General features: G+C 36.1%; 2 protein-coding genes across 2 annotated transcripts in view; both read right to left on the bottom strand.

Annotated features, from left to right (window-relative positions):
* Positions 1–89: 89 nt before the first annotated feature.
* LYVE1 (lymphatic vessel endothelial hyaluronan receptor 1) lies at positions 90–8,728 on the bottom strand (the record flags this gene model as incomplete). Its single annotated transcript, XM_081999968.1, has 6 exons — positions 90–276; positions 1,008–1,086; positions 1,874–2,173; positions 4,708–4,847; positions 4,954–5,113; positions 8,647–8,728. 6 exons carry the CDS (start codon positions 8,726–8,728, stop codon positions 90–92), a joined length of 948 nt encoding a protein of 315 aa, XP_081856094.1.
* Positions 8,729–15,073: 6,345 nt separating this feature from the next.
* The window catches only part of IRAG1 (inositol 1,4,5-triphosphate receptor associated 1), a gene marked incomplete at both ends in the record, with an annotated part of 39,902 nt that continues 34,901 nt past the window's right edge, over positions 15,074–20,074 (bottom strand). Inside the window, 3 exons of the mRNA XM_082000189.1 lie at positions 15,074–15,317; positions 16,626–16,757; positions 17,666–17,785. Of these exons, the coding sequence (XP_081856315.1) occupies positions 15,074–15,317; positions 16,626–16,757; positions 17,666–17,785 (496 nt within the window). The remainder of the gene's footprint in view (positions 15,318–16,625; positions 16,758–17,665; positions 17,786–20,074) is intronic.

The raw sequence follows: 20,074 nt of genomic DNA on the forward strand, positions 1-20,074 counted from the left end.
GAGTATTTACAATCACCCATGTTTAAAAGCATTACTAAGTTCTGTGTGCTTCGTTTTACATTTCTATCAAGAAGTGTACTTTCTTCCCCTTAAACTTCTGCTTCTAGACATTTTACTGTGGCCTCAGGCTTGGTTTTAGACTCTTCTACCTTTTTTCCATTATTCTTTGTTTCCTTTTCAGGTGTTTTGTCATTTGACTTGGCCTCTTTGAGAGCAGTAGTTTCAACCATTTCTTTTTGCTGATTCTTGTTTGAAAATGGGAAGGTTTTCTTGTACCTTTAAAAAGAAAAAAGGATAGTAAAGAAGAAACACTGACATAGTTTGGTAGTATCACTCAAGAAATAAAGTGAAAAGTATCTAGAATTAACTTTCTTTACCATAGTCAAGCAAAAGTCTCACAGAGAATAGTGGCATGCTAGATCATGGTGCTTTTTCAAGCAGTACGCTTTTTATTTTTTTAAAAAACAGACAATGTATATTCAGGATTCATGGTACATAATGATAAAGCTACCTGGGCTAGGATGTAAGAAATGCACACCACTTTTGGATACGATTTAATGATGCGCTGTGTTGAAGATCTTTACAAATAGCAAATGAGCTCAACATTTTTTTTTTTCTGAGCACAATCATAGTCCAAGAATAAAAACATTTACCTTAAGTCTCACATAGAAAGAAACAAGAATAAAACTGCGTAAACAGAGTTTTATACAAACAGATGCATACTTCAGTGTTGCTATTTTGGCGCACTTGGAAATGTTTCACACTAAGCATGATTGTCTAATCAAAAATAAGCAATATTTGTCTTTGGTTCCTTTTCTAAAACAGGGAATGGCAACAGCAACAAGAAACTATCTGCATAACAACAGGGTTTAAGATTTTGTTCTTTGTTCTACACTTATGTCATTATCATTACTTCTCTGCTCTTCAGCTATATATTTTAAATATTCACTGGTTGTACTCTAGGAGTTAACTCAGTCCAAGAGAAAAAAAAAAAAAAACAAACTTACTTTTTGATATAGCAGACTGCTAGAACAACTGAAATAATGAAGAAGATGACTGCCAGTACAAGAAGTGCAGTGGGGATACCTAGAGATAAAAGTGAGGTAAATAGAATTTTTATATATACTTAATTCTGACTTTCTAAAGGCTCATGAGCATAAATCCAGATTCTTCTAAACACAGGCTAGTGTAAGAGGTACATACACATCAACTTGAGAATAGAGGTATTAGGAATCTCAAAAGGTTAGTTACTCCTGCTCATTTTTTCAAGAGAGACTAAAACAGGTATTTAGGCAATCCCTGACAGATGTTTGTCTACTCTGCTCGTTGGAGGGTTTTTATAACCTGCCTAGAGAACACATTTTTGTGATTAACTATCGTTACAGTTAAAATGCTTTTCCTTGTATTTAGTCTATCTGAGTTGCTGTATATTAGGATTACTTATTCACACCTCATATCTTGAGAACATCTCCATATTTGGAGAACAACAATTCTAAAAGCTTTCTTGGCTTCTTTTGTTTTTAAGAGCCTGCTGAGTTTTCTATTACTCTGAGCACATGGTGTTTGCTAAGACTTTCTCAGAAATGTATTTACTCCAAATCACATTAATCAGAATGAACTTCCAGCATTTCATATTAAAATATTACCAAAAAGTGTAAAATAAGATCTTGCTTCTCCTTGAAAATTATTTAAAAATCCACTGCCTTATAAGCTTTGCTTTTGCAAAGCCGTAACACTTCTATTCTGCCTCCAGGTTCAGCTATATCAAAAAGGATGCTGGAGTAAGCAAACAAATATAGCAGTAAAGAGTGTTACTACTAACGTCTACATAACTAGCTCCTCTGATTAAACTGCTACCATACGTGGCCTTTACCTCCAAAGACAATGGCATCATTCTTAAAGGCAGCATGGGAAGTGTAGTTAGGAGAGTCAATCGGTGAGTATTCTTCTGGCATTTTTGTAGTAGTCCCCTCTGTTGGTAATATAGTTTCAGTTATACATATTACGCGAAATTTTACATTTTTCAGGGATTGTTCTGACTCGGTCACGCTGGGCACTGCTGTGATGTTCTCAGTCAAATCAGAGCCTGAATACGCAGTTAAGTCCGTTGGTGCACTTGATGAAGGTAGTATGGTTGTGGTTGGATCTGGTTTACATGAATTAATCTGAATATCTGCAGCAGGGAAAGGAAATGCATGAGTTGTGTTGGATGTTGGTACTTACTGTACACACGTTTATTGAAATTGTTCCTCAGTCATTCCCTTCTGGAAATTATTATTTGTTTATTCACAAAAGCTGTACCCAAATCAGTGATGCCTATTTCAAACATGTGGCTACAACCCAGATTATGCACCTTTTATCATTACTCACATAGTTAAACACTTTTTTGAGCAAATGTGGCAATCATTTTATAATTGCATACCAATGACAAGATTCCTTCTGCAAAGTACTTATAATAATAATGCATATAAAAAACAATAATATGGCCTCCTGCACAGCAGGAGACTTAGCTGCAGGTTGAAGATTCAAATATATTTCTATTATATTATATATGTGTTCGAAACATATGCAGGTACTGTTGATACTTGGAACACTACTTTGATTTCGTGGAAACAAAAGTAGCTCATAAAACTTTCAGGTAAACCACGCACCAGTGTGAGATATAAAAGTGACACGATTCCAGTAGGGGCTAGAAAGAAACAAACATCAGGCACACTCAGAAATGAAGTCATTTAAATGATGCGAATGTTGTCTATATAAAAACATGGGTGCAAGTGGAGTTTTATAAGTGAATGGAAAAGCTGAGTTCTGAATCAGGCTCGCATGAAAATGTGAAAATTTTTCTTTTCTAGTGAAGTTCTATATTCTGTAAAGCCATAAAAATTTCAATAAAGTAGCAAGCAGATTACAATATAAATAACAGGGAAACGACGTATGTACTGTTCTCCAAATGAATCCCCATGGGAAGTCTGATGACGCGGTTACACTCACAGAATGAAAAGCTGAATGGCAGGGACTGTTCACTTTTTCCACTACAGTTTTCAAGTGATTTTGGCATTTCTTTGGTACAAAGAAAATTGACAGAATGAGCTTCTGCCAAATATTTTGGATAAGAGATGCCTACAACAGGCAACAGTTTGGCAATTAAGATAAAGAAATGCAGAATCATCCTAATGTTAAATATACATTACTTTTAAGTTATTTTCTAAACATTCAGCAAGCTTAAATTACTTCACATACTGTAACAGTGTATTTTTTTTTAATTAAAGCTAAACAAAGCAAGTAATTTGGAACTACCTGCTACCTCCTTAGCATCATTACCCAACCTATCCAACATTTCTGATGCAGAATAACATGCATTTCATGCACTGAAACACCATGTTGCAGAGGAACAGAAGAAATAACAGTACCAGCAGGAGCAGCTTCTTTTAGAGCATGTTGCCCAAGTACTAATTCTTCTGTGCATTCATGAATAAAAGCTATGGACTGCAGAGAAAAACCAAGTTAGCCCAATCATGTCATTTTTAACTTTACAGGTTAGGTGCTAAGTCAATTTTTAATGGTGCTTTCTCTGTGCAGTGCTTTCTTATCAGCAGTCAGATACTTTGTAAGCCAACTACATATATTACCTACACTCTTTCACTAAAATAGCCCAGGATCATGAACAAAGTCCCTCTGGTGAAGGCATGGGCTCAGTCTCTTCTTAAGCTCCAATGTTCAGTCAGCAGACATGTTCTTAGGTGTTATATATCTTTGCATGGGCGTATCTCGCACATCCATCTTTCTCCTGCTCTTTCCAACACCCATTCACACATCCTTCCTGAAAAATTTCAGGATTTTGTACAAAACCTCTTGCTCTTGTTATCTAATGCTCATTAGCAAAATCTAGGGACTGATTAGAAATAATTTATTGATCCTGTATATGGTCTAATCATTGGGACAGTTGTTACATAATAACCATAGATATGGGACGCTAGCAGGAACACAATGCCTCTAGTTAGATACTTATTTTTAGTTAATATCACAGAAGTCATTAAGAATTAATACTGATCTGTTGTGCTGACAAGATCTAACTTATATCAAGACCCAAGTTCTACTGTTATATCTTCAACCTGGGAAAAGACAATAATGAGGGGAAGGACAGGTCTTTTCACACATAGGATGATGCACATTAAAGGAAGCTGTTTGATTTTACTGATAATAGATTTGGAATCTAATGAATTTTATGGTCTCTCAGCTGTTCTAGCTTATATTTTAATTTAGTGTAATGAATACATTTCCTTTTATCAAAAATCATTCAACTTTTCCTGAAGTACCCCACTCATCTTTTTTTGCAAGAAAACACACACCACACCCTGGTTAAAGATTTGACTCACTGTCTTTCAGATTAACATGCCTAAATAATCAAAACATATTAAAAGCATTGTGTCAACATTACAGAATGGTAAAAGCAACTCTTCTTCAAGAGCTTTCATGGCAGCACAAAATTATTAATTTGGATTAACTGAATTGACCTTTTGTATATCTTGGAAGCTTTTTTCCCCTACAGAATTAAGTACAGCTTGACAACATCTAAGACTGGGGAGGAAAGGGCCAGTAAATTATAAGAACTCACTACCTTGCTATGATCTTTTCATAGAAATATTAAAAAAAAAATAATAAAGCCCAAACCAAAACACAAAAAATGTTGTTGTCATGCTTACATACCTGAGGAATTGAAGCAGTAAACCTTAAATGTTTTAAAGGGTTCAGCATACCATAGCACTAGTCCAACATTGCCTTTACCACATTTCTTGTTGGACGTTATCCGAGGAATGACAACAAATCCATCTTTCACCCATCCATAGCTACAATAAAAAGCATCAGTCATTTTAATGTTAGATTTATCACCAGCCTCAGACGTGTGTAAAGGCATTCACTAAAGGTAATGAGACACTAACTGATGTCATATACCTGCATGTTTCAAAGCCATGTTTCAAAGCCTTTTCAACTTGTTCTTTACTTGCCAATTGTAGGTTCAGTTGATTACATGCATTACTTGCTTCTGAGAAATTCACTTTCTCCTCAAGATAAATCCCTACACCTGTGATCCTGCAAGGTGAAACAATGGAACCTGTAATTTAGACATAAATATTCAACATTAGTGTATTTGAATATTAACATTTATTCCTCAAAGAATTTAAGATCATGTTCAACTGAATTGAACATTGTTATTCTAGCTTGAGGATAGTGGAAAACTAATTTCTAGCAAAAAAGACATGCTTTAGAAATAGAACATATTTTCTTAACAGAGTAGTCTAGACTTTCAAGAGGTTTGGCTGTTATTAGACTAAATGCATATACAGTTGGCATTTGAGTCATTACGTGGAGTTAGTTTCTTACTAAAGACATTATTTGTCATATTTATTCATGCAAAATGGGAAGAATAATGAGACAGGGTTTTTTTCCTTTTTCTTAAATTAAAATGATAAAACTAACAGTTGCACTGAGGCACCGATTCTGTCAGTACACCGTTCTTACCAATATGAGTTCTACCAAGGATATTACACATAACTTTTCATTGAATTAATACACCGATAAGAAAATACTCCTATAAAGATTTTATCGTTCCTCATTCCTCCTAAACTTATCATCTTTTTTTTTTTCCCTAGCTTGGCATGATGCTTCCACCCCCAGCCACTGTCAAGTGTTCAATTTACAGAGTGCTTGGCAGGCAGCAGGAAAAGAGGGGATAGGCCGGGTGAATTTATGACACTTTTCCCCATTCCTCCTCCATAGGTAGTTCATCCAGCTTTTTTAGATAACCACAGCTGGCACAGTATCCATGACACCTGCACCAGGAAAGGCATAGCTTAGGCCTGACTACACCTGCTCTACTTTCCTAGCCTGTGTTAAATACATAGGACAGAATTCAGGATTTGACACAGACAAGGAGAAAGGATATTACTCTTTTGGCTCCATATTTCACCAGAAGCATATGGTGGAAAAATATTTTTTTCTTTTTCAGTTACACACAGTAATTGCCATATTAAATGAAACATTTCATTGCAAACATTTCAGGTAATCAACAGCCACAGGTATTACTTCCTTGCCCAACATGCTCTCCAGACTGTGTGCCCACCAGGTATGTACACTAATGAATACTACATAAAATCTATGAATCAGAACACAAGCAATCCACAGTCTCAAGGCAGGATGAAGTGATGCTTGCAGATCCACCCTATGACTTCTTAGCAATGGAGGTTAAATTGAATTTTATGAATGAAAAGATAGAAGTAGCAGCCAAGCCACTGCCATGATGAAAAGGGGACAGAAAGATGACTAAATTTGTGTGGAGTGTTAAAAGGCAGGCAGGCTTTTCAATCCTGCCCCCACTGGGTGTGGTGGGGCTGGAAGTGGCTTCTGGTAAAAGAGGCATCTCTGTTGTCCTTATTAAATGGTTGGTAGAGCAATCATTGAATTAGGTGGATTTATCTCAGCAGCGATGGAGGTTGTGGCCTCCCATTAACACCTCCTGGTATGGTGTAGAACCAGTCACATGGCAGTTGAGCCACTGAACACTTGAGCAGTCCCCATAGCCAAATCGTGGCTGCATCCAGCCCTGACTTGTACATAAGAACACCCCAAACATACTGCATGAGGATGCAGAGAAGCCCTGTTGCTCAGTGAAGATGTGTGTGTAGCTATCAAGGACCTCAATTCTATCAAAGTAGTCCCAGTGTGCAGATGATTCACACTGTCAAATTTCTTCCTTTTAGCCACTCTGTCTTCATGAATGTCCTCTTGTATGTCTTCATTTTGGCCAAAGTACTTCTGTGTCAGAGAGGTGTTCCAGTGTTAAGTTTTCTTGATCATCTTTTGCTAACAGACAACTCTACTGGTCCTCTTGAGAATTGTTTCTGGTTTCCTGAATAACTCCCTGTCTCAGCTGCTGCAGCACATCCCACAGTTGTTCTTTCTAGTTATCAAGACCGCATTCCTCTTCTAGGGCTTATGCCTAATTCCTTTCTCTCCTTACTACTTTCTATGCTCAGCCTTCACTCTTATTGCATACTTAGTCAATTATTTTTCTATCTTTAGATTTGAGGTAATACAACTTTTAAAAAAATGTAATGTTGAGAATGAAAGTTTCTCAGTGACAAACGTTACAAATTCCAAGTAAAGCTGAACAGTTGACTGAATGGAATTTCCTGAAACCTTAGAAAGTTGCCTAGATACTTGTAAACTGTTACTGTCTTTAGTCATTCAATTACAGAACAAATATTTTTACATGAGAATTGCATGATAGAGACGTAGCATAATATAAAAATGCAGGGTTCATGCAGAAAGTCCATTTGGGAACAGCAGAAGATGGTGCTACCTGTAACACATGCCTGAAGTCCATCCTGGAGACAAGGCTACCTACAACCTAAGTCCAGAGTCTATCCATGAAGCCCAGTCAGTAAGTCACAAGAGGAGGGGACAGGGCATGCTACAACACAGCTCAAAGACACAGCTGGAGATCAACCCTGAGCTTAACTGGAGCTCTTGGACCAATAAGCAGAGGGTGCATTAGTAGGAACCCAAAAGGGAGGCTTGGAGGGGAACTAAGGGAGGGTCGTAACAGCTGAAAAATATAGTCTTAAGACTCAAGCTCTTTATTTCCCTGCTGAAAATTATTCAGTGGTTGGGATTGCTGGAGGAGACTACTGTTATGTACTCCAATCCTGAGGAATTTCAATAGGACTTGAGTTGAGCATCTAATTCAGTCCAGGTTTTCTTCAGCAGCCTTTCAGTAGATAAGAAAATTAGTAGTCTGCAACAATGGTGTATGTTCTTTTACATAGGTAGAACAAGTATTTACTCCTTGCAAATTACAGTGAAACATCTGATGTACATGAACTATCTGCAGATATCCTAGTAGCTACTGCAGTAAGAATAGATTGTTTCAAGTTGATTATGGAATTTGAAAGAGAAGACATTCAAATTTCACTAATGTATAGAAGACGTATTATATGACCCTGACTGAAAAACAGGTTCATATAATAATATTTGAGTGAGGAGGGTTATCTAAGAACTATGTGAGAAACTTGATGTTGGCAATTCCCAATGTTATTTTTTTCGATTAGATAGTTTATATAAAATAGGAACTTTTGCACTGTATTAACCAGAGACAGGCATGACTGCCCCAGAGATGAACTGCCACATTGATTTCCTTCACTGCTGCAAATCAAGACAGTGTCAGAATATTGCCAAATCAGGCCAAAACATTAAAGATCGCATTTTATCACAGACACACAGAACTGGTTTCACACGTTTTGCTCTCCGAGGATTGTACAAAACTGTTTGCTGTGGTATTTTAAATAATACAAAATAAAATCACATTTCTGTAGGTCTGAACTTAATTCAAAATGCAATCCTAGATCTTCTAAAACAAGCAGTTCTGTAGCATTTAGACAATAATTAAACTAGACTAACAATGAAAGAGTTCCCCTGTATGCCAGAGTAGTTTTCATTGCACTGTATTCTCAAACCCCTGTAGTTTCCTATGCTAGAAACACATTTACACACACTCCCTTCCCCCCATTTCTCTTTGCAAATCTAGCTACTTTTTTCAAGTACTTCACTGTTCAACCAGGGGACTTTAAAGAGTAAAAATTTACATACCTGTTATAAAGTAATTTTGAGCCATGAATGTCATAACCCAGATGCAAAACACTGCTGAGGTTACTCCAAAATAAGTTGCCATTGTCACCAACTTGGAAAATTAAGAAATTCAAGATGATTGTCTCCTGTGCTAAGAAACGTTAAGGTATTGGATACTGTCAGACCACCTTTGAGATGACTTCTTGAAAGCAACTTCAGCTGTCACTGCACTGCTTCATAGGAAGAATGTCAGAGCAAATGTGTTCACTGTCCCACTCAAAGGTGAGGTCACTGACTGGAAATCCCTAATCACCCTTTACACTTTCTTTCATGTAGGGCTTGCTGGAAAATTTAACTACTGCTGACTCAGAAAACACAGCTGAGGAAGGGAGATAAGACTGTTAGACTGCTAAGTCAGTAAACACTTTGAAAAAGGTTTTTCTTTTGCTATTTTTTCCTGCTTTACTGATTAACAGCTCATTACTCATGTTGTCTATTTATCTAGTAAATAAAATGAATTCTCTATTGTATCACAGCATGCTAGGCAGGATTTTTCTTTTGGAATTGGAAGGGCATCCATTCCCTACTAAACTGTTTTTCTTGATGTAGCACTTCTACCTTTCTTTGCCTTAGAATTCCAATGCAAAAATAGGTACCATAACACAGAGATAATATAGTTTTGAACGTATTTGGAGACACACTACCATAAATGGGATTCCTTGTGAGACTGTAGTGACAGATGTGGAAGCTAGTCCCTTCATAGTTGCCTTTTGTGAAGTTCCAACAAACAGTGATTCCAATAGACTGATTCAAAACACAGATATACCTATGGCTATAACTTAGAAAACTGCCAGGAAGTCTTAGCAAATAAAATTAATTCTTTGCAGATATTCCAACAAACAGAGCAGGAATGGAGTTCAACAGATCAGCTAGTTCCCTTTACTGTCAGTAGGATCAGCTGTATTTATGTTATTCCTGACAGATGTTGTCTAACCTGTTTTTAAAGACTTCCAGTGACAAACTCATATTTCCTCAAATGCTTTATTCTAGTGCTGTCCTTTACTGTTAAAAGGTATTCCCTAGTATAAACTGACTTATTCATACCATGGTGTACACCTATCACTTCTTTTAATGTTGGAAATGGACACAGAAAATAGTTTATTCCCTTACGTTTTGCAACAATCTTATGTTTTTGAAGAGTTATGCCTGTGCTCCCACTTTTATTTCAGCTAAGAAACCCCAGCTTGCTCATTCTTCTTCTCTAGCTGAGGCCTTGCCAATGCCAAATAGTGATTAATAAGTTACTTTACCTGCTTATACAGTTTGGAATGGTATGAGCCTTTTTTTGCAACAGGATGATTTTGTTACATCATGTTCAGTTTGTGATTCAGTAAACTTAGATGTCCTACATCCCCAGGCTGTTTTCAAGGCCCTGTAAACACAAGTGTAACGGTAGCTACCTCTTTACGCTACAGTTTGCATTGTAGAAAGTTCCCACTTAATATATTAAGGTAGTATCAACTTCTATCTGGGCACAGGCCCAATCTCTTCACTGCAGCATGTAACATGGTTCTGGGTATGCTAGAACACAACCGTCTACAGAGCTGAGTAGAGAATGCTGTGGGTTAATGAAATGTCTCCATTAGCAATAAAGAAATGAAAATTGGGTTGTGTTTGGGCTGTGGTCAAGAACTGAATGTTGGTAAAGCTCCTTGAGATCTTAAGACAAATTTCTTGCTCCAATTTCTATTCACTCCTTTATTGTGTTGTACTTACCTGCCTCTACAAAGTGATGGCAATCTGAAATACTGTAATCAGATTTACTCTCACTGAAGCAAGTTAATCTAAGTGAATTAACTTGCATTTACAGTGTAGGAGCAGAAACTAATAGTTATTCTGTAGCTCTCGTGGACTAGTAGACTGTGGCTGTAAAACACCAAGAACATTAAACAAAATCTTACCATCTCCATGCTTGCCTTGAACTTCTAAGTATTTCCTACCATGACAATTAATTAAAAGCTGAGTTTCCGACATTTTAAAATTGCATGCTAATTGTTCTTCCAAGTTTTAACACTTTGTGCCTGTTATCCTCACTGTGGCAAAGTTCCTTTAGTCAAACTCTGTCCATGCTATTGATGTTTGGTAGGCTTTTTAGCTGGAAAAATGAGATAAACACCTTTGTAACACCAAACAAAAATATAAACTCCTTCACATGATTTTGTAAGAGCAAACTACAGATTAAGAAAGGGAGAAAAGAATTTTAGAATGATGAAATGAGTCTGAAATAACCTTTTTTTTTTGGTCAGTTTCTTCCTTGTTATATTTCAGCTGTTCCAAAACTGTGTGGAAGATCACTTACCTGAACTGTAACAATACAAAAGGTCTTTAACCTGTTTGTGGGTCTTCCATCTTAACTTGTGTGGTGAAAAAAAAAGCAGTCTTATACTGGATGTTTAATTAGTATTTGACCTAAATACTTATAATGACCTATAAGGAAAATTCCCAGCATCCCATGCCAGCAGGTTTTAAAATGGTGATGAGGATTGCTAAACAGAAAACTGTTGATATGGGAGAACAGACTTGACTGTGCTCTACAATCATTTCTAAAGGAATCCTGGAGCCTGAACAACAGGAGAGGAAACAAGTTTAAAAAAAAAAAAAAAAAAGAGTTTGTGGAAAATACAAGTATCAGGGTCTTTTCCTGGTAACAGTCATTCGTTTCAAGGTTGTTGCTGTCCCAAAGTTTTTCTCCCTGTCACAGACTATCAGAGATTCAGAAGTGACATTTCTGTTCATTGTGGAAATGGATCTTTGTCTCCTTCTTGCTGGTCTGGCAGTGTAGCTCTCCACAAAGCCCAGGCTTCCCAGACCTCCCAAGCCTACATGAAAACAAAGCAAATAAAGAATCCTAACCTTTCACTCAGTCTCCTTTGGTTACAGATCTCCCTTGTGCCTTTCCGTGTTCAACCTCCTCAGTGACAGGCAGCCTCCCTCTGAAGCAGGAGTTAAACTCTCTCCAGGATATTTCAGTTTCCTCTCTCATCTTGTTTCTAGGGTATGACAGGGATGACCCTGCTTACAAACACTTTCTCTATTGAAACAGGAGTTTGCTTGTTTCTTCTACATCATTCTCCTGAAGAACTGAAAGACTAAAACCAAGATCTTTGGTATGTGTAACATGGCACTATATTATGCAGTATAGACAAGGCAGTATGTATTTCCTAAGAACATAGCCATTAATATGCTGACAGAGTGCACGTAAAAAACAAACCTTTACGGTAGCAACATTGAGGACTTTGAAAACATACTTTTATTTCAAAACTCAAGTATGTGATACTATACAGTACAATACCAGCACACTTGTGCAAAATCTTACAATATTACAAATTTAAATATGATACACAAAAATAGTGCCCTTTTAAAATTCCTTTTACTAGAAACATTTGTGCTGTGCAGGAAAAACAATAAATGTGTCTTGTTAAAGCAGAAAAATAAATATTGCACCTCAAGAAAACTATTTCAGTGTTAATAACAAGAAATAGATCTATTATTTATGCTATCTGATGTGATCTTTGAACACAGAAGAGGTTGGGTTTTTTTCTAGATAAAGCAAACTATCATCCAACAGATAAAATTACATTTAGAATAGTTTTTGCGCTCAATCTAGTTTCCTATTAAAAAAAAGGTGTCGTCTTAACTTAACTAACTGAAAAATATAAACAAAAATATTTAATGTGCTCTTAGTCATTGTGGTTCTTTATTTTTAGTGGACAGTTTGCTCAAAGTAGTTATGACAAGAAAAACTTTGTTTTCTAGATAAACTTTATCTTCCTCTTTTCATCCCCATTAAAATCTCTTGCCTTTTTCAGTCCATTTCCCACAATAATTAATAACTTTGTGGCTAAATTATACTTGCTTTAGACATGCAAGTAGTTCAGTTCAAATCAGTATAAGTACTTATGGAAATTCGCCCTTGTGCACTAAGTCCATAAAAAGCCAGTGTGCTGAATTTCAAGAGAGGATGGAAACCTTGTTCACCCACTGACCAAGAAAAACTTAGCACATGCTTAACATTAAGCAGTTCAAGAGTCCTACTCATATCAATATCTTTCTGCATGTACTTAAAATAAGGTGTTGGACCCACATCAGTGCAGATGAAAATAAGAGTGAATTAATTCAATTATAAGCATTATTAATTATTTTTCCTCTGTACAGCCCAACATTTCCACAATCACATAATCAAATACGTGTCAAGATTTTTGGCATAGAGGATTCTGAATCTTGCGGACTATTTACCTTCAATTTTTATTGCCCTAAGTTATCAACACTATTTGTAAAGAATAATAAAGAAGCTGATTTTAATAAAGAAGTATTCAAAGAGCAACTGCCAAGTTTCTTTAAATACTGAAAGTATGTGAAATGTCACAGTAGTTCTTCATAGTCAGATATTCTAACTGAACCAAACAAATACCAAGTAATTTGCAAAAAAAGCCTTCTGTCTTATTCTTTACCAATTACAATTTTAGACCACATGACACTTTCCCATTATCCTTTTTGAACTTCCTTAAGCACACTATTCCTCAACAATATATACTTAAAAATAAAAAACAAACTTCCCAACTGCTTATAGACATGTCGTGTGTCATCGTGTCGTGTCTGTCCCCACCCCCCGCAAAGTGGTAGTGGTCCACTATTTATTTTTTTTTCTTTTGCCCTATAAATGTCTCCTAAGAAACATGTGGCTTAAGATATAATAAAAAAATTCACCATCAGAATATTTGTTACTAGTGCCATATATGTGAATTAGATTTCTGAGTTAGAAACCTGTTTTCTTTCATAGTTAGCTTGAGGTTCAGTGTTTACACCAAAAGAAAACAAGACAATCCTAACTGCATCTGAACTGAAATTACAGTACTTCGTAACATGCTTGTCCTTGAGTTGGTAAACAGACCTGTTAATCAGTCAGAAAATGCCAGAAGAATGCAAGCCATGAGTGCAATCAAGTGTGACACGATTTTGATATTGTGGTTAGATTCAAGCGTATAACTATGGAAAGACAAACATAGATCATCTTCAGTCAGAAGTGATGTTCAGCAGGTACATATGGTATACCTTAAGTGACAGGCATTTTGGTATCAGTCCTAGGTGGTGGGTTTTTTACAGATAATGGCTTCACCATTTTGAAATTGCTTGTCTAAAAATACCAGGCTTTCACATTCTTGTGTAAGAACTCACAACTCCTAAGTAGGCAGAACTCTTAAAATATCCTGGCAAAAGATTAGTCTATCATGACCTGATAGTTTAGCTCTGAAAGCATACAAGAACAGTTACATACTTTGCATCAGATTCTGAAAATGAACTACTAAAAACATGCACTGACCTCTTCAAAGTCCTCACTGCTTTCATGTCCTGATTCATCTAGGCACTGGTAGGGTTTTGGCTGTATGCAGAACTGTGTTTCTAGTGCAGATCTCAAATAAATACTATTTCCAGTATTAGCAGTAGGGCAGAGTCCACTTAGTGTGATCACCTGTATACACAGATTTGAAGACTTTTTTCTTTTAATAAAGAATTGAAGATTGCTTCCCACATCCAAGACTGCTGTATTTTGGGCTTGGGCAACACATCTAATCTTCCAGACAGCAACTACTTTTTGCTGTAACCAGTAGTGACCTTAAGTGGCATACACAAATTTGTTGCAAAGCATGTTCCTTTATCAGAAGTTCCCAGATTTATTTGGATAAATAAATTATCCACTGTACCACCTAGACCTCATTTTAGGTTTTGTTGTGTATCCCATTAAAAAAAAATTGGTGGTCCCATTCTTAAAGTATATAATAAAAGACATTTATGCATGTACTTAGTATTCCATTTAAATAATCATGCAGATAATTCCTCTCATAAAATTACTTTATCAACAAGGCATTTGGTCTGATAATATAATTCTAACCTTCCATAGAAGAGCTTCTATTTCTACCCAATAATCATGAATAGGGAAATGAATCAGATTCTTAAAACCCAAAGGATTTAAATGCCATTAGTACTTCAACAATCACCAATAAATTCAGGAAATAGCAAAAGTAAAGCAGTAACTGCAAACGCAGACTTTACAATTTTCTTCAAAATCATAGCAGAGATGTCAATGTCCTGTGCAAATCATTCTTTTAAATGTCTTGCTGGTTGCTGATTACTGCCACAACCTTATCATGATTCAACATTACTTTATTTGTATCAGTCATTTACAGTAAGAGGACAGACGGGATTATTTATCCCATTTGTTGTTTTGGCAAGGTGTTTTCACAATGTATCCCCAAACCTGATGGTGTGGAGTAACTCACTTGTCTAACAGATCACATTTAAAAACCATAAGGATGACTAAGCACTACCTTTAACAACTGTGTTCTAATATGCATACTTGCTCAGGTACCATAGATACATGGTTGTTCCTTTATTTTTCAGTGCGTTGCTCATGTTGAAATCCTGAGTTCCACCAGGAGTATTGATGGGCAACAGAACAACTGGCCTTCCCTTCAGGTCCCTCTGATTTTTCATCACAGGAGTTGTATGAATGGTAGATTCCCAGCACCACAGCAAAAATGATTATCGCAGCCGCTACAAGCCATACCACATTCCAGTGTTTACACAGTTTGGGGTACAGTATATGTAAGTAATTAATGATGACTTCAAGTCTGCTGTAAAATTAAAAGAAAACTGTTATATATTAATCATATGCAAATTTATTATCTTAAGCTTTTCAATTTGAGAAGTTTCATAGATGTATGGTGCACCATCTTTCTTTCAAATACCAATACCCTGTCAAAGAAGAATCAGACTGTTAAGTTCCTTTAAGAGGAGCTGCACACTCAGAAATGGGTGATATTTGCAAGAAGGTCTCAGACTCTAAACTTGACTTCTATTTCTCCCACCTTTCAACTGGCAAATCTCAGAGCTTGATAGGATGTAAGATTCTGCACTGTTCATAGCTTGCTCAACTAAACTAAACATTAGAACATGTTGTAAATATTTCTTCCTAAGAGTTTCATGGCTAGCGAGATGGCTGCCCTTCTGAACACAGCTGAAATCTCAAATTAAGAGGTGTTTATAACCACAATGGTTATGGAATGGAAATTAAGTCTTCTGGATCAGGTAGGGATTCCTACCTTAGCTTGCGATGGGACATATTGCTTGCTTTGGCCAGCATCCAATTCCTCGCTACTGCAAAAGTCTGTTTGCTTTTAAAATGAAGGAAATTGCAGGTACATTGAATTGGGTGGTAGAACCACTGAGAAGACTCAATAATTAACTCTAAGAAAAGTTGAAAATTTCAGAAAAGTTTTCCAGTTAGGCATTAAATGCTTCAGGTAAGACAATAAGCAGAGGATTCGAAAGTCCCCAATATAGATGAAGAGCACTGGGTACAGGTGAATGCAATAAAACACATCACTCTGCTGAAAGGCAGGAACTCCAGCACAGTGTTGTTCTGCTGCATCTACACATCTTCCAGAGAGAGCAGGCGCCTGCCTGTTCAAGTCAGAGCAAGTCCAACATAGCTGAAGACCTTGTCTTAATCTGCATTCACCTTGTAGATGTACTGAAAGACTCACCTGTGAAGACCCTTTGGGAATTACATATGACACAAATATGGGCATCAGATTCCTGAATTACAACTTTCATGAGACAATGCATGCCTACTGAGAGATACATTCTGGCATCTAAAGAACTTTTGTGGAATATTTTTAACCTCAAATCAAAGCCAAACCCCATCGAGATGGGGCTGATGTCAACATGCAATCTTAATTGAAATATCAAAATAAAAAGTTTTGCATTTTGCAACTATGTTATCTTGGAATATGCCTTTCTGTGAAAATACTGTTATTTCAAATATGCTTCCCTAGACTGGAAGAAAACATGTCAAGATAATAGTATACAACACTTGGTTGGGTGCCACATATAGAAAAAAGTGGCTCCTCTTGTATGGACATATTACACCATTGTCTCACCTGCTTTTCAGGTTTTTCATCTCATCTTCATTTTCTCTTTCTTCATGTTCATCATGACTTTCTTTTGGTATCTCTTCGTCTTCTTCCTTCAGTTCCTGAAGTTCTTTGGTTTTCTTCAAGCCTTCCTGATAGCTTTAACACAGAAAACAATTTTCTTAGTCTAGCACGCTATATAAGCCTGTTCCTATGTAATGAAAAATTATCTTTATGCTTTGTTACATGCAATAAAACACAAGTAATAGTGTTGCAGCACTCAGACAAGAATAAAAACTAGCTAAAGACCGTAAGTTTGGCGCACAGACAGCCACCCTTCCTTAATAGAGGATTGTATTAGCTCTGTTACCAAATTTATAATTTCCAAAAAGAGTTTGTAGTCAGCAGAGCACAACTTTTGTCTGTTGTAAAGGAGTTGGTAAGTATTTCTCTATTGTTTTTTCAATCATTTTGAACACCCCCTAGGTATTTTATTTTCCTGGAGAATAAATGCAAGTCAATGGTAAAGATAAATAGCTTGTTAGATTCTGCAGGAGGGGTTCAAAATTTGTGTCTCGCTCTTCACATAATACAAAGTTCTTTGCTTGACATCCAGAAACAGATCCCAAAGCTGTTAATTGCCCCAACACATGCTTTGTAAAGCACTGTGACAAACATGAGTTTACTGCAAAATTTGATACCTACTCTTGACTCATTTCCATGTACATTTTTCAGAATAAACGTTTTAGCAAGTGGTTTTGGATTATCCTATCATGAAGCTGAACACTACTGACAGAAGAACACCCACTCAACTCAGAAGCTATGATATGACTGATCTCTCGCAGTTTGGCTAACATTAATAGAGAATGAAAGCAAGCAGCTACGATGCAAATACAATGACTGAAGCTCACTCACATTGTTTTTCCCACATTGCTTCAATTATGACTGTCCTCTAGGAACTCATATCAATTATGTCACTCATTTTGCATTTAAAGTTACATTATGAAACAGATGTCCTCATCTGGTAGCACATATTCAGAGATTGACTTCACATAAAATACTCCCACCCTTTGTTATATGCTTCCTCTTCTATCTTGGCTTTAGTTTCAGGATTGATTTCTTCCAACCCACTCTGTGTCAGCACAGTAGACGACGTTTCACAGTCAGGCTCTCCACTAGTCTTACCACTGCCAAGACAAAAGAAACAGACAAACAGAAAATGCCAGTGAAATGTATTGTATTTGGAGTATACTACTGAACAAGAACAATTGCACACCATTTTGTGACTCCTGATTTTTATTCCTTAATGTACATCAGAGAAATAAAATGTCTTTCAAAAGAAAAAAAATTAAATGCCAAGCAAAACTTTAGTTTCAAAATGTTGTAATTTAAGAACAGTATTTAATATGTTTCTAAGGTATTAAAACCTGCATTTTGTTTCTTCTTCCTTAAAAAAGAAAAGAGCATTTGTTTCCTGGCTTATCCATGGCATTTATTTGCTATTCTTTAATAGATTCCCCTCAACTTTCTAAAAAACATCTTAGAAATTGTAGCCCGCTAGATCCGAGGAAGATAATAGAAATAATACCAGATATTAATTTAACAAAACATTTTTCTTATCTGCCTTTTAGGTACTCCTCTCTGCTAACTTTATACACTGAACTGATGCACTGGTTAAAAAAAATACAAACACATACATAGCTTTTGTCACCAAAACTTTTCTTAAGTAAAAGTTTTGAGCATTTAGCCTAGAGATAAGCCATTATATGTTGCTCTCTTTCTGCAGTGCTCACCTGTCCTTATTTAAGTCTGGGACAAAGAGTTTAAGTGATTCAGACACAACTTAGCAAATCTAACAAAGTCAAGGTTTAAGCTCAACAGTGGATCTCATTTCAACTTCTAGAATCTAACCCTTTTTGTAGGCTTTGTTTTACTGGCACTAAAATCAATGGAAGAATAATTCATCCTGATTGACACCATCTATGGGCAATGGATTTTCTCTCAGGAAGTCATTTTAACAGTAGACATTATTTTCACTTGGACTTTAAACACATCATGACTATAAGCTTGAAGTGCTTAAATATACAAAACTCTGCTGAACTATGTAACTTTACGCTGCTATATAGGAGCTGTCCCATGCATACATACTTACGCTCAAACTTGAATTTCAAGTTCTACTTCTGTTACTTGATAACATGATTTGTTTTCTTAAGATCCAGTAAGAAATATTGATAATGTTTTTATGTGTGTCCCCCTCCCCTCCCAATTTCTGTAGCGTTTCAAAAGATGGTCTAAACCTTGCAGAGTTCTGTTGAATTGTAACAACTAGTGCTATTGTTCACAGTTTTTGTTTTCCCAATTGTTGCATATTTTCATTCTTGGTAAAGCACAGAGGTAAAACAAAGACATACAATAAATTTTGTCCTGCCTCAGCACTAACCTAAATTAGGTGAAAATCAATATTCTGTACTGATCCGAGATCTACATAGCATCCTAACAAACTTTAATCTAAATTAGTCTTTCAGATCTTTTATTGCAATATTGTAAACAGTCTAAACGACCAAAGTAGTAGTAACAACAAGAAGAACAAAAATCAATGTGATGTTTGAGTAAGTTTTACTTCTGAAACATCAGCAATTTCCTTAGAATGCGCAACATTTCCTGAAAGAGATAATTATTTGGAAAGGTACCTGACATTTTATTTTTGCTTTCTAGGCTGATTATACATATGAATAAAGTATATAAACACATGGGTTTGCAAATGCAACAGTACTTGTATCAATAATGGTAACTGTTTATAAAGACCTTGTAGAACAGCTTGAGTATGACTTCTGTTCTTATCCCAGTCTCACATGTTTTCATATTGCCCATCTTTATATTCTATTACTGCAGAAGCTTTACATGTCATGAATTTATATAAAATTAAATTACATTTATACATTAATTCCAACTGGAAGAACTTAACAGTTCTTTCTAGAAATGTGTAGATGCACATGCTTTCCAGCAGAGCAATTCTTTGCTTTCCTTGTCCATGTAACTATTACTTTGCTCCAAAAGTAGTACTATTTAAAGCCATGGAATGACTTATCAAACTATTACGGAAAATGGATAACAGCAGCACACATTAATCCAGCCAGGACATCTACACTGAAGGTAAGTAATACAGAGTCAAAGGGCAAACGTTTTAATGAAAAATATCTTTGCAATTTATAGGCACTAGAAAAATATAGATATTGAGGTATTTGCTGAATTTACCAGGTTACCAGGCTGAAAAAAAATCTCCTCTTTTGTATCTCTGTTTTTTAATTTCAAAATGCAGACTTCTCTGGCTGTTATAAGTAAAATCTCAGGTTGTTAAAACTAAAATCTCAAACCTAATGCTTTAATTTAGCTGAACGTTCAGTTTTTTACTAAAAGAAGAATTACTACTCAATAATCGTTTTGACTTCTGTAAAATTTTGATGACCTACTATTAT

The sequence above is a fragment of the Phaethon aethereus genome (assembly GCF_964289735.1).
Source record: "Phaethon aethereus genome assembly, chromosome: 5".
Classification (NCBI taxonomy): domain Eukaryota; kingdom Metazoa; phylum Chordata; class Aves; order Phaethontiformes; family Phaethontidae; genus Phaethon; species Phaethon aethereus.